General features: G+C 43.3%; 1 protein-coding gene across 1 annotated transcript in view; it reads left to right on the top strand.

Moving 5' to 3' along the window:
• LOC117428895 (NACHT domain- and WD repeat-containing protein 1) overlaps positions 1-15,905 on the top strand; it is a 37,321-nt gene that overhangs the window by 17,437 nt on the left and 3,979 nt on the right. The window contains exons 10-20 of the mRNA XM_059014996.1: positions 2,278-2,395; positions 3,080-3,244; positions 5,415-5,609; positions 6,546-6,668; positions 7,869-8,068; positions 9,418-9,681; positions 9,856-9,946; positions 11,087-11,241; positions 11,517-11,790; positions 14,480-15,021; positions 15,261-15,366. Coding sequence (XP_058870979.1) covers positions 2,278-2,395; positions 3,080-3,244; positions 5,415-5,609; positions 6,546-6,668; positions 7,869-8,068; positions 9,418-9,681; positions 9,856-9,946; positions 11,087-11,241; positions 11,517-11,790; positions 14,480-15,021; positions 15,261-15,366 — 2,233 coding nt within the window. The remainder of the gene's footprint in view (positions 1-2,277; positions 2,396-3,079; positions 3,245-5,414; positions 5,610-6,545; positions 6,669-7,868; positions 8,069-9,417; positions 9,682-9,855; positions 9,947-11,086; positions 11,242-11,516; positions 11,791-14,479; positions 15,022-15,260; positions 15,367-15,905) is intronic.

Below are 15,905 nucleotides of genomic sequence, written 5' to 3'. Positions count from 1 at the left end.
GACTCATTTCACCTTGTACACTCTATATACCATGATGAATGAGACGCTGGTGAGAGACTCATTTCACCTTGTACACTCTATATACCATGATGAATGAGACGCTGCTGAGAGACTCATTTCACCTTGTACACTCTATATACCATGATGAATGAGACGCTGGTGAGAGACTCATTTCACCTTGTACACTCTATATACCATGATGAATGAGACGCTGGTGAGAGACTCATTTCACCTTGTACACTCTATATACCATGATGAATGAGACGCTGCTGAGAGACTCATTTCACCTTGTACACTCTATATACCATGATGAATGAGACGCTGGTGAGAGACTCATTTCACCTTGTACACTCTATATACCATGATGAATGAGACGCTGCTGAGAGACTCATTTCACCTTGTACACTCTATATACCATGATGAATGAGACGCTGCTGAGAGACTCATTTCACCTTGTACACTCTATATACCATGATGAATGACACGCTGGTGAGAGACTCATTTCATCTTGTACACTCTATATACCATGATGAATGAGACGCTGCTGAGAGACTCATTTCACCTTGTACACTCTATATACCATGATGAATGAGACGCTGGTGAGAGACTCATTTCATCTTGTACACTCTATATACCATGATGAATGAGACGCTGGTGAGAGACTCATTTCATCTTGTACACTCTATATACCATGATGAATGAGACGCTGCTGAGAGACTCATTTCACCTTGTACACTCTATATACCATGATGAATGAGACGCTGGTGAGAGACTCATTTCACCTTGTACACTCTATATACCATGATGAATGAGACGCTGGTGAGAGACTCATTTCACCTTGTACACTCTATATACCATGATGAATGAGACGCTGCTGAGAGACTCATTTCATCTTGTACACTCTATATACCATGATGAATGAGACGCTGCTGAGAGACTCATTTCACCTTGTACACTCTATATACCATGATGAATGAGACGCTGGTGAGAGACTCATTTCACCTTGTACACTCTATATACCATGATGAATGAGACGCTGCTGAGAGACTCATTTCACCTTGTACACTCTATATACCATGATGAATGAGACGCTGGTGAGAGACTCATTTCACCTTGTACACTCTATATACCATGATGAATGAGACGCTGGTGAGAGACTCATTTCACCTTGTACACTCTATATACCATGATGAATGAGACGCTGCTGAGAGACTCATTTCATCTTGTACACTCTATATACCATGATGAATGAGACGCTGCTGAGAGACTCATTTCACCTTGTACACTCTATATACCATGATGAATGAGACGCTGGTGAGAGACTCATTTCACCTTGTACACTCTATATACCATGATGAATGAGACGCTGCTGAGAGACTCATTTCACCTTGTACACTCTATATACCATGATGAATGAGACGCTGCTGAGAGACTCATTTCACCTTGTACACTCTATATACCATGATGAATGAGACGCTGCTGAGAGACTCATTTCACCTTGTACACTCTATATACCATGATGAATGAGACGCTGGTGAGAGACTCATTTCACCTTGTACACTCTATATACCATGATGAATGAGACGCTGCTGAGAGACTCATTTCACCTTGTACACTCTATATACCATGATGAATGAGACGCTGGTGAGAGACTCATTTCACCTTGTACACTCTATATACCATGATGAATGAGACGCTGGTGAGAGACTCATTTCACCTTGTACACTCTATATACCATGATGAATGAGACGCTGGTGAGAGACTCATTTCACCTTGTACACTCTATATACCATGATGAATGAGACGCTGCTGAGAGACTCATTTCACCTTGTACACTCTATATACCATGATGAATGAGACGCTGGTGAGAGACTCATTTCATCTTGTACACTCTATATACCATGATGAATGAGACGCTGGTGAGAGACTCATTTCACCTTGTACACTCTATATACCATGATGAATGAAACGCTGGTGAGAGACTCATTTCACCTTGTACACTCTATATACCATGATGAATGAGACGCTGCTGAGAGACTCATTTCACCTTGTACACTCTATATACCATGATGAATGAGACGCTGCTGAGAGACTCATTTCACCTTGTACACTCTATATACCATGATGAATGAGACGCTGGTGAGAGACTCATTTCACCTTGTACACTCTATATACCATGATGAATGAAACGCTGGTGAGAGACTCATTTCATCTTGTACACTTTGTCTGTTCTGCTTTTAAATGTGGCTCAGCATCTACCTGCACTGTTTTTATCAGGTGGCCTCCCAGCCTTTGTGGTTCACTGACAACGTGGCCAATCTGAGGAAGCTTCGGGAACTGCCTTTCCATCTGCTGCACGCCGGCCGCAGAGACGAGCTCAAACACAACGTCATTGGTACGGGCAGCACCTCTCCATTGTAAACAACACGGTGCTAACAGAATAATTTCACTACATCTTACCTAATATATAGTGCTATTATTTTGTAGGTCTCAGATTTTCCTATATGAAAAACGCACACATTATGGTAAAGGTGAATTTGACTTTTAATGGTCATTTTTTTGAAGCTGTAGTGAAGAATATTTATTGAACGCTCTTCAATGCTAAACTCATGGGTGAACATTATTTTGTTAGCTATATGTACTTTAATAAAGATGAAGCTCACTGAAACTCTTAACCAGTATCTTGGTACGGATCTGGAATATCACAGTTATCTTACGCAATGCAGTCTTCTCATTCAGATTCATTTTCTGGTTCAGTCACCATGTCCTGGTGACTTGTTAAAGCCTGTGGATGGATGGAGTTGTCAACATCTCCTCTGGAGTGAAGGAGAAGACATGTTTAAGAGCTCTGCTGAGGCCACAGGGATCCTTTAAACTTTCCAAAGAGTCACTAGGATGTGAGAACTGAACCAGAACATGATATACAAAGAGCTCTAAACAAGAGCAATACATCCGTTAAGAAAACTGGTTTTCAGACCTGCACCAAAACACTTCTTCTCAGAAACATATCTGCATCCTCACGTTAGCCAGCTACCTCTAGATCATTGGGATCACTAGCTCTTTCTTCCCCTTCTCTCAGGTAATATGGACTGGCTTGTTTGTAAGACTCAAGCCTGTGGAATAAGGAGTGTCATTGAAGACCTGTGCATGTGCGCTGAGCATATTGACTGTCCTGAAGTGCGGCTTGTGCGAGATGCATTTCTCCTTTTCAAACCAACCATGGATTTCATCGAGGGACAAATGGGTGAGTGGAAAACTCAGATCAATTTAACTGCATTTGTACATTTTCTTCATTTACCCAAAAAATGTATTGAGTTTAAATATTTGTTTATTTTCAAAAACTATTTAAAAAGTGTCCAAAATCGAGGCTAAGTGTTTTTAGGTTTACCATAGTCATTTTGCACAGTAATTTTGCAGAGCTTTTTCCATGGTTATACTATGCATTGCCATTTACTCTGGTTTGCCATGTTGTTCAGTATGCTTTACCACGCCTCTATGTGCTTTACAATTCTTTACCACGCCTCTCTGTGCTTTACAATGCTTTACCATGCCTCTCTGTGCTCTACAATGCTTTACCATACCTCTCTGTGCTTTACAATGCTTTACCACGCCTCTCTGTGCTCTACAATGTTTTACCATGCCTCTCTGTGCTCTACAATGCTTTACCATACCTCTCTGTGCTTTACAATGCTTTACCACGCCTCTCTGTGCTCTACAATGTTTTACCATGCCTCTCTGTGCTCTACAATGCTTTACCATACCTCTCTGTGCTTTACAATGCTTTACCACGCCTCTCTGTGCTCTACAATGTTTTACCATGCCTCTCTGTGCTCTACAATGCTTCCCTATGCTTTACCACGCCTGTGTGCTCTACAATGCTTTACCACGCCTCTCTGTGCCTTTACAATGCTTTACCATGCCTCTCTGTGCTCTACAATGCTTTACCATGCCTCTCTGTGCTTTACCACGCCTCTCTGTGCTCTACAATGCTTTACCATACCTCTCTGTGCTTTACAATGCTTTACCATGCCTCTCTGTGCTCTACAATGCTTTACCACGCCTCTCTGTGCTCTACAATGCTTTACCATACCTCTCTGTGCTTTACAATGCTTTACCATGCCTCTCTGTGCTTTACAATGCTTTACCACGCCTCTCTGTGCTCTACAATGCTTTACCATGCCTCTCTGTGCTTTACAATGCTTTACCATACCTCTCTGTGCTTTACAATGCTTCCCTATGCTTTACCATGCCTCTCTGTGCTCTACAATGCTTTACCATGCCTCTCTGTGCTCTACAATGCTTTACCATACCTCTCTGTGCTCTACAATGCTTCCCTATGCTTTACCACGCCTCTGTGTGCTCTACAATGCTTTACCACGCCTCTCTGTGCTTTACAATGCTTTACCATGCCTCTCTGTGCTCTACAATGCTTTACCATGCCTCTCTGTGCTCTACAATGCTTCCCTATGCTTTACCACGCCTCTCTGTGCTCTACAATGCTTTACCATACCTCTCTGTGCTTTACAATGCTTTACCATGCCTCTCTGTGCTCTACAATGCTTTACCACGCCTCTCTGTGCTCTACAATGCTTTACCATACCTCTCTGTGCTTTACAATGCTTTACCATGCCTCTCTGTGCTTTACAATGCTTTACCACGCCTCTCTGTGCTCTACAATGCTTTACCATGCCTCTCTGTGCTTTACAATGCTTCCCTATGCTTTACCATGCCTCTCTGTGCTCTACAATGCTTTACCATACCTCTCTGTGCTCTACAATGCTTCCCTATGCTTTACCACGCCTCTCTGTGCTCTACAATGCTTCCCTATGCTTTACCACGCCTCTCTGTGCTCTACAATTCTTCCCTATGCTTTACCACGCCTCTCTGTGCTCTACAATGCTTTACCATACCTCGCTGTGCTTTACAATGCTTTACCATGCCTCTCTGTGCTCTACAATGCTTCCCTATGCTTTACCACGCCTCTATGTGCTCTACAGTGCTTTACCATGCCTCTCTGTGCTCTACAATGCTTTACCATGCCTCTCTGTGCTTTACAATGCTTCCCTATGCTTTACCATGCCTCTCTGTGCTTTACAATGCTTCCCTATGCTTTACCATACCTCTCTGTGCTCTACAATGTTTTACCACGCCTCTCTGTGCTCTACAATGCTTTACCACACCTCTGTGCTCTACAATGCTTCCCTATGCTTTACCACACCTCTCCGTGCTTTACAATGCTTGCCTATGTTTTACCATGCCTCTCTGAGCTCTACAATGCTTCCCTATGCTTCCCCATGCTGTATTCTCTTTAGTTCAGTCTGTAACTCAGTATTTGTTTAATCCGTTGCTGTTCAGGTCAGTGGAGTGGAGCTTGTTATCCTGTTACGTGTGTTGTTGTATGTTCTGTTGTGCAGATAGCTGTCTGCTGCACACCGAGCTTCTTGCCAGACTCCACTTCTTTGCGGACTCATACTCTCTGATTGGGTCTCTGTGCTCGCAGTGCAGTGACTTTCTCAGCACCTCTCCCAACCCCACCTTCATCCCCCTGTCGGGATTCTTTCAGCCCCCCGGCGGGCCATTAAAGACCACCCTGACTGGATTTAATAAAGGTACAGCAACGTTTTCATTGGCACTGTGCCCAGGCGTATGCTCTGAGTGTTTCCCTGTGATACGGGGTGTGGGACAGACAGGCAGGACAATGGGGCTTGAAAACACCACTCAGACACTCAAGATTAATTCAGCAGCACACAAAGCGATGGCCAGCATCAACAATGGTAAGGACTGGGCGACAATACACCATAGTGTAAAATAAACAAATACAAAAATGCAAAAGAAAACACTGTTGAAAAGAAAAAGATGCCATAATTACAGCGTGTGCTGCTCTCACTAGACAGAGAGGTCCGGCTGACACGCTCCTATACTCTCGGGGTCTAAAGATCCCAAAACACGTCCCAGTCCCTGCAGGAAAATAACAAATACTGATCGGGGGCAGGGTGAGAGGAATATTAGTTTCTAGTTGACTTTTAAAAGATACGGAAATTATTTTCCATCGATTGGTATTCAATGGACTTTCTGGATACTTGTGTAGGTCATGTTTTCATTAGTTCATCTTTGGTCTCAGTCTACTAATGTAGGCTCTTCCTAAAGTCCAGATGTGATAAACATATAGCTTGTTGTCTTTTGTCCACGAATTCAGATTTGCAATCTTGGTGTGTTTTATTAACTTTGAAAATAACATAAATAAAAGGTCACTTCCAATAACTGAAGACTTGGGTATCCTCCCTTTCATGAAGGTCTGCCTAAAAACTTACAGGGGTAAGAACCTAGTCTTTGAAAATCACTTTCTTAAAACTTGTCAGCATAACCACTTTCTACCAAGTCCCTTAGTGTTCAGCCTTCAGTTTGGATAATGTCTGAAAACAGAACTTTCTCATTCACATAGTGTTTCTGGGTAATGCAGAGTAGTAAGGAAGAGGTTTTAAACGCTGCTGCGCACCCTGCTAGCTGTGGGAGACACTCTCCTCAGTGCTGTGCTTGTCCCTCAGGTATCACAGTGCTGGAGCTGTGCTCACAGTCCAGGCTGCTGCTGGTCGGAGCGGAGGACGGCAGAATGATTGTGTGGAATGTGAACGACACTGAAGTGATCCACACCCTGACCGGACACACGGGTGAGACTCTGATATAATCCCCTGTGAGGATCTGCGCAGATACATCTGTATGCATGGCAGGCCTGTATATCAAACGTACCCTCCAGTTTTCGCGATGCTCTGACAATGTTGTGCGAATTATGAATCCTGTATAGGATTTTAGATCGTTAGAGTATAATACAATTTTATCAGTGGAGCAAGTATACAAAATTTGTATTTTTGTAAAAAAATGAAACTTAGCCAGAATCCTTCACCTTTCTGGATATATTCTATTGAAACATTTGTCATTGAATTTAAAAGGTTAGTATTTGTAAATGTAGCACTTTGAGTGTTTTAAAAGTTAGTGATGGTAATTGAACTCAGTCGACACTGACTCACATGTGCCTTCAGGCTTGCAGATTTTAAATAGATCTTGCTAACCCTCTTTAATAATGGAGTAAACCCCACAGTGCTGTATTGTGGAAGCCCTCTTTAATAATGGAGTAAACCCCACAGTGCTGTATTGTGGAAGCCCTCTTTAATAATGGAGTAAACCCCACAGTGCTGTATTGTGGAAGCCCTCTTTAATAATGGAGTAAACCCCACAGTGCTGTATTGTGGAAGCCCTCTTTAATAATGGAGTAAACCCCACAGTGCTGTATTGTGGAAGCCCTCTTTAATAATGGAGTAAACCCCACAGTGCTGTATTGTGGAAGCCCTCTTTAATAATGGAGTAAACCCCACAGTGCTGTATTGTGGAAGCCCTCTTTAATAATGGAGTAAACCCCACAGTGCTGTATTGTGGAAGCCCTCTTTAATAATGGAGTAAACCCCACAGTGCTGTATTGTGGAAGCCCTCTTTAATAATGGAGTAAACCCCACAGTGCTGTATTGTGGAAGCCCTCTTTAATAATGGAGTAAACCCCACAGTGCTGTATTGTGGAAGCCCTCTTTAATAATGGAGTAAACCCCACAGTGCTGTATTGTGGAAGCCCTCTTTAATAATGGAGTAAACCCCACAGTGCTGTATTGTGGAAGCCCTCTTTAATAATGGAGTAAACCCCACAGTGCTGTATTGTGGAAGCCCTCTTTAATAATGGAGTAAACCCCACAGTGCTGTATTGTGGAAGCCCTCTTTAATAATGGAGTAAACCCCACAGTGCTGTATTGTGGAAGCCCTCTTTAATAATGGAGTAAACCCCACAGTGCTCTGTTGTGTGTCGTGTGTTTGTGGTCCTGCAGCGGAGGTGCAGTGTGTCAGGGTGATTGGAAAGGGCACTCGCTGTGTGTCCAGCTCCTATGATCAAACTCTGCGTGTATGGAGCCTGGTGACGGGGAAGCAGCTTCACTGCATCGAGGAGGGGCCTCGCGGCCCCCAGAACTGTGCCCTGCTTCACGTGGAGGAGGAGAGGGGCATCATATACTCCGGGACCAGCGCTCAGGTACCGCCTCCACTCTCACTGGTCAGTAGAACAGAAGACAGTAGAACGAATGAGAGCCATTTCAGCTGTGCTATTCTTTTTCAGAGCTGTTAGTGTACAACAAATGTGAATGCTTTTTATACTCTTATCAAAGCTGTACTTCTGGTTATGCAATCCATGTTGAAAGGTTCTTGTAAAAGAACCTGAAAATTCTAAATGTTCACTTTTAAAAGAACTCAAACTCCCAGAAGATTCTCTTGTTGGCCAGACTTCTGTTCCAGTGACTGACAGGTTTTCAGAGTTCCCTCTGCTGTTCCAGTGACTGACAGGTTTTCAGAGTTCCCTCTGCTGTTCAAGTGACTGACAGGTTTTCAGAGTTCCCTCTGCTGTTCCAGTGACTGACAGGTTTTCAGAGTTCCCTCTGCTGTTCCAGTGACTGACAGGTTGTCAGAGTTCCCTCTGCTGTTCCAGTGACTGACAGGTTTTCAGAGTTCCCTCTGCTGTTCCAGTGACTGACAGGTTTTCAGAGTTCCCTCTGCTGTTCCAGTGACTGACAGGTTTTCAGAGTGAGAACTCGTACAGTACAATGCTGTTGTTTCACTCAACCAGAGCCCAGATAACCTTTCATTACGCAGCAGCAGCAGCAGCATATTCCAACCCAAGCCATGTAAATGCACCCTCAGCCTCAGTTATACTTCCAAACGACTGATGATAGCCAGGCAGTTCACTGCAGGCCCGGATGATTCCTGCATCACAATTGAATTAGATGCACTGATGTGCCATGATTCAGTTCAAACACAGCATGTCTCTCTCTCGTTACTGACATTCCACTCTGTGCTGCGCTGGATCAGCCCCCACTGGGGTCATAACATCTGTCCTTTCAGAAGACAGTAATAAAAGGGGTTCACTAATGCAGTCTGCATGTAAACCATCCCTCATTAACGAGCGCTTGATTATTCTATATATACAGGTCAATAAATATCTCCCATAATAGAGCTAACATTGATCTGCCATGATTTGTAAGGGAGGCTCCATCTCTCGCTGCATTTAAAATAAGATTAAACCCCCATTTTTATAATTCAGCATATGTATTTTAAAGGGAAAATATATCATCCTATTTTATAGTACTTATTTACATTTTTTATACTACTTATTTTTGTCACTGCTTTTTAAAGTAAGAATTTCAATGACTTTTTCAAATGATTTTAATGTATGTAATTTAAAGGGGTGTTTTATCATCTTATCTTTTATTATTTCTCGAAATTGTTTTGTATATTCATTTTTGTTATTTGTATCTGTAAAGCGCTTCGAGGCGGTTTATCACGAGTAAGACATACAGATTAATTGATTGGTAACATTTGTCCTCTCAGTTGAATGCCTGGCAGCTGGAGACGGGCTCTCTGCTCTTCTGCATTGACTCAGAGAGCGCTGTGTTCACTGTGATCCCCGGGGGCGATGAGCCTGGCATAGCCCTTGCTGAAGGAGGCCTGCTCACACTGTGGGACAGAGGCACAGGCCGGTTAGGAATGACCTCCAAGCTCTGTGACCTGGGAAGAGCCGTGCCCACATGCACCCTTCCACTGAGAACACACAGGAGACTAGCAGCCGGGTTCAGCGATGGATCAGTACTCCTGGTATATGCAGTGCAACTTCACATTATTAGAACTTATAGTCATTGGGTCGTTCCATGTATTTCTAACTGTGTAAAAAGTGCTTCTTACAATCCCTTCTAAACACACTTCACTTCCATGTATCTGAGTTTACAGCTTACCAACAGTAACTGCTGTCTTTGTTTTTCTTCTCTGCAGATTTCTACAGATGGCAGGTTTGATGCTCAGAAAGTTGCTTCTTCTATTTCATTTCTTGTTGTTTCTGAAGACGAGACAGTCCTTTGTGCAGGTACACAACATTGTAGAAACGTCTACAGAAATGACACAACTGATAGAAATGAGACATACGTATCACAATGTGTGTTGCAATTGTGCACACAAGCTGCCACATAGTGATCTCTACCTAAATCAGCAATGTGATACAGATCAATTGGGATTCGAGTCTATCAGGTCAGTTTCTGTCAGCAATGTGATACAGATCAGGTACGTCACTCCAAAACGCGCCTCGCTTTTCTTTCATTTTGAGAAGTAAAAGGGTGAGTGAATATTGTTGTTTTTTTGTGGGCAATGCTCTTTTTTCTCACATTTATTTTATTTGAGGAGTTTATTCAAGATAAAAGTAATGTGATTATTGTATGAAAATGTGTATATGGCCCCTTTGTTTATTGCAAAGACATTACAATGGCAGGGTTTATAAACCACTCCCCCCAAAAAACACGTTGTCAAGATAGAAGTGTTTTAACCATAACTGTGTGGCTCCTCTGTTTTGTAGTTAATTCAGTGGGTGAAGTAAGGCCTTCACAACGTATTCTTACTTATGCAGATTCTTTCAGCTTTAATGCAGTGTTACATGTAATGGCTTTGATCATGTTTTGCAAATGAATGAATATTCCAATACTTGTCTGAATCTTGAGGGGATATCTGAACTGGAAACGTCCCTGACCCTCCCAGCACTAGGACAGTAACTGTTGGTTTCCAAAACCTGATTCCACGTGCTGTTGGTCTGACGAAGAACACAACTTTCCTAGAAATTCATTTTATGATGTGAATTGCAATAATATGGTTTTTAAAAGTGTTTAACCGTACATCAGTTCCTCCTCTTACTAAAACACAGGAAATCCATCTGTGGCTTATCAAGGCTGGACTCTTTGTAATGGTTCTGATTCTTATCCAGGCTGGACTCTTTGTAATGGTTCTGATTCTTATCCAGGCTGGACTCTTTGTAATGGTTCTGATTCTTATCCAGGCTGGACTCTTTGTAATGGTTCTGATTCCTATCCAGGCTGGACTCTTTGTAATGGTTCTGATTCTTATCCAGGCTGGACTCTTTGTAATGGTTCTGATTCTTATCCAGGCAGGACTCTTTGTAATGGTTCTGATTCTTATCCAGGCTGGACTCTTTGTAATGGTTCTGATTCTTTCACTGCAGGCCATGGTAAGAGTGTTGCAGTGTTCCAGTTAGACCCCTCCGCGATGGAGAGGTGCTTTGTGAATGACCTGGAGCATGAAGACACTGTGCTGACAGCAGCCGTGGGCACCACACAAGGAGTTCTGATCACCGGCTCAAAGAACGAAGCGATACGGGTTAGTGCAAGAGATAGAGCTGTCAGCACTTAGACACATCACTGAGACTTCAGATAGAATTGATTAGCTAAAGGGCCTCCTCTCGCTCCACACTCAGATATCAAGTATCTGCTCGGGGCGTTCAATAAATAATCTTCTCTTACAGCTTCAGGTAAATTACTATTAAAAATCCAGTTCATCTTTAGCAAAATGTGTTTTTCATATGAGAATGCATGATTTTCTAGAATGGTTTTGTCTGCTCCATGCACTTTAATATCCCTTCCCATCATTCCCAGGTGTGGAGTTTGTCCAGTGGTGCGCTGCTGGACTCGTTCTCTGGGATGGGGGTCTCGGTCACTGCACTGGTGTTGGTGGAGGATACTCTCATCTCTGCTTCAAGACATGCTTATTACCTGAAGCTGTGGCGTCTTCACTACAACCCGAGAAACAAGACCACTGCCCCTGTCCCCGCCTGCAGCCTGCTCACTGCTGTGTCACACCACGGGGAGTATGTGTACTTCCTGAAACCCGGAGACAGAAAGAAAGTCATTGTGTGGGACTACCTGCAAGGTAAGAGAGGGTATATACAGCAGCAACACATCCATACAGCATGTGTTTTATATTACAAACGAGAGGAGGCAATTCGGACCATCAGTGCTCGTCCGGTTCCTAATAGCTGATTGATCTCCAAACTTTGTCAAAGGGTCTTTTGAAGGCTACAAGTGATTCAGCATCAACAATGTGACTGCAGTAGAACCCGTCATATCTGATTGAATTGCTTCCAGGGGTCCGTCGGATCTCAGAGGGACTCACTATGCTACATTGTAGTTGCTTTATTAACGTCAGGGCTTTATAAATAACAATGTCAGACACATCAGTGTGTCGAAAACACCAAAGTACAGTCCTGCACGTGTACTATACAAAGTACAGTCCTGCACGTGTACTATACAAAGAGCAGTCCTGCACGTGTACTATACAAAGAACAGTCCTGCAAGTTTGCTATACAAAGTACAGTACTGCACAAAGTAAATCAGTGAGTATTTTGAGAAACAAGGCACTGTAATACCGTATTTTGTAATTTCCCAAAAGCAGTTGTGCCGTGCTTTCTCAGTCTGTGCAAAGAGCACCGTGCCTGTTAACGTGAGACAGAATCAACAACATGAAAGCACGCACACAAGCACACTGGCTTTGGAGGGCAGCAAATAAAATCTTCTTCCAGCTTTTTAACAGAATTCTGTCAATCCCTTGCTTTCTTGTTTTCTTTTGTTTAACATGGTTAAACTGGGCAGTTGCATGAAGTGACAGCATGTAAAAAGGGAAACTGAATTCACAAACGCACCGTCTTTTCTTTTCTTTATCTGCAACTGAATCCATTCTGTTCTGTAAAGATCAGTATTTGTTTTTAGACCCATAATAAAATGTACATTGATCAGTTTCCATCAGTACCGTTCAGTTGGTAGCAGCATGTGCAAATGAAACACAAGTTAATAGAGGGCATCGTATCTTACAGGATCGGATATGACAGGATCAGATATGACAGAATCGGATATGACAGGCTCTACTATATACAGGATCGGATATGACAGGATCAGATATGACAGAATCGGATATGACAGGCTCTACTATATACAGGATCGGATATGACAGGATCGGATATGACAGGATCGGGTATGACAGGATCTACTGTATAGAGGATCGGATATGACAGGATCGGACATGACAGGCTCTACTATATACAGGATCGGATATGACAGGATCGGACATGACAGGCTCTACTGTATACAGGATCGGATATGACAGGATCGGACATGACAGGCTCTACTGTATACAGGATCGGATATGACAGGATCGGACATGACAGGCTCTACTGTATACAGGATCGGATATGACAGGATCGGACATGACAGGCTCTACTGTATACAGGATCGGATATGACAGGATCGGACATGACAGGCTCTACTGTATACAGGATCGGATATGACAGGATCGGACATGACAGGCTCTACTGTATACAGGATCGGATATGACAGGATCGGACATGACAGGCTCTACTGTATACAGGATCGGATATGACAGGATCGGACATGACAGGCTCTACTGTATACAGGATCGGACATGACAGGATCGGACATGACAGGCTCTACTGTATACAGGATCGGATATGACAGGATCGGACATGACAGGATCAGATATGACAGGATCAGATATGACAGGATCAGATATGACAGGCTCTACTTCATACAGGATCGGATATGACAGGATCAGATATGACAGGATCGGATATGACAGGCTCTACTGTATACAGGATCGGATATGACAGGATCGGATATGACAGGATCAGATATGACAGGCTCTACTGTATACAGGATCGGATATGACAGGATCGGATATGACAGGATCAGATATGACAGGCTCTACTGTATACAGGATCGGATATGACAGGATCAGATATGACAGGCTCTACTGTATACAGGATCGGATATGACAGGATCGGACATGACAGGCTCTACTGTATACAGGATCGGACATGACAGGCTCTACTGTATACATAATAGTTCATCCTTTCTGTGTCTTCTGGATCATGTTACTGGCTGAAAGCATGTCAGTCAACAGGAGAAGTACCTGGTGGACAGGAAGGAAGCCAGTGAAGGGGTGGAGACACTCTCACCCTCCAGGTGCCCAAGCGAGTGCAGCACTAACTGAAAGCATGGCTTGCAAGCAGCCTTCTTAACCAAGTCTAGTACCAGATTCTCTAAATTCAAAATACAAGTTTACTAGAGCATGCGTTTGTTTCAAAACTGCACATGTGAGGCTGATATAACGAATGGGAGTGCAACACCGGTGGGATGCAGGGAACACATGTGCTTGCTGCAGTAAACTGAGCGATCCGGGCTTCCAGAGCATCTGAGTCAAATAGCTGAGCTAAAAATAGGTGGTTAGTTCATTAGTCGTCACTTAAAAAAAAAAAAGAATGCGTATTTGATAATCTCTGGTGCTGTGAATGTTTTTTTAAATAATTTATTAGTGTTTTAATATGTCATTTATAAGTAATAGATTGCAGCTGCACTTCCATCCATTTGAAACCACATGTTCACATGTTGACAGAATTACTTGGGTCCTTTAGGACCCAGCTTGACAAAAATCTGAGATCAATCAGACACGAGGAACTGGACGAACGTGGAGGGGCCCAGTGACCTCCTCTGGTTGGTAAATGTTCTTATGTTCTATATATTAAAACAGTTCCAATTCTGTACGGCAGGTTCTTCTGTTGATACGATTGACTGCTCAGCAGAGGTGTGCTGTCTGGAAGTGGCTCAGCTGAAGAAGCTGCTCTTCTGTGGAGTGCGATCAGGAACAGTGCTGGTCTATCCACTGGAATTCAGACATGACGCGATGTGCATTCCCCCACCAGAACCGCTCCAGAAGGTGTGCAGCATTGGGCTCAGCAAACTGGAGGACAGGCTAGCTGTGGCGTACGAGGACACTATACTTGTATTTGATTTCAACCCTGGAAAGGATTACCCAGTAATTCCAGGGCCTATTCACAAACTAGCCGCCCCTCAGCACACTGTGTCCAGTATCGCGGTGCTGTCAGACTGCAGTCTTCTCTGTGGCTTGGAGAATGGTGAGGTGTCTTTCCTAAAGGACTCGAATGCAGTTCCTCTTCAGGCCCACTCCAGTCAGATCACTTGCATAGCCATCAGTAACCAGGAAATCCATGCGCTTGTAGGCTCTCAGGATTCAATACAAAGACTGTGGAACTTAAAACTGGGCCTGCTGGATCATGAGATGAAATATAAGGTAGGCAATGCAAGGAATGAGATGAAATACAAGATAGGCAATGCAATGACCTGGCCCCCATTTAATCGAATGGAAGGGCAAACCATACGGTTTGAACATCTTACCATTCAAGTAAAGAGCAGGCTCTGCAGTCGAGAATTAAGCATGGGTCTTACGCTGATGTCAGTATTATTAACACATTAGCCGTACATAGTATAATATGAATTACTGTCCCATTGATTCCTGTTTTGTGTTTGCAGAGCTTCTTTTTCGAGGGGATTCTCTGCGCTGCGTTCTCTCAGGATGATCAGTATGTTTACACTGGATCCCATGATAGGTCCATTAAAGTGTGGCACACTGGGAACGGTAAATATGATGTCATTACACATCTCTGTGAGGGGAGCTTGTACTGCAAACTCGCTGCTGCACCTACTGCTGCTAATATTATAAACTGGTCAAGCTGGCAACACATGTTCTGTGTTAGAAACTCAGCAGGCAAAACTGAACAGCACTCTTCACTTGACATGGTGATACAGAGCTAACGCACTGGGATAGTGCCTTCATACTCATTCAGACTAGATAATCGTCTCCTCTTTAAAAATATGTGGTCCCCAAATATGATCCACTTACCAGTGCGGAATGACACTCAGACAGCACTGGGATATGTAAGCGCTGCTGCGCGTTTAATAATAATAAATAAAAGGTTTAAACAAAACACTGAACAAACAAAACGGCACAGTGGCCAAAATAAACTGACAATACAGATACGGAACATACATCGTGCTGGTTTCTACCCAGCACGCGTAGCAATTGTTTACTTTAGGTTTCACTCCTACCCAAGACTCCCGTTCCGTATCTGAACACACCAACCTTGATCAGCCAAAGCTGCAGGTATATATACATGT

The sequence above is a fragment of the Acipenser ruthenus genome, chromosome 49 (assembly GCF_902713425.1).
Source record: "Acipenser ruthenus chromosome 49, fAciRut3.2 maternal haplotype, whole genome shotgun sequence".
Taxonomy (NCBI): domain Eukaryota; kingdom Metazoa; phylum Chordata; class Actinopteri; order Acipenseriformes; family Acipenseridae; genus Acipenser; species Acipenser ruthenus.
The sequence above is the reverse complement of the archived record's forward strand: the minus strand, read 5'-3'. Positions and strand labels throughout refer to the sequence as shown.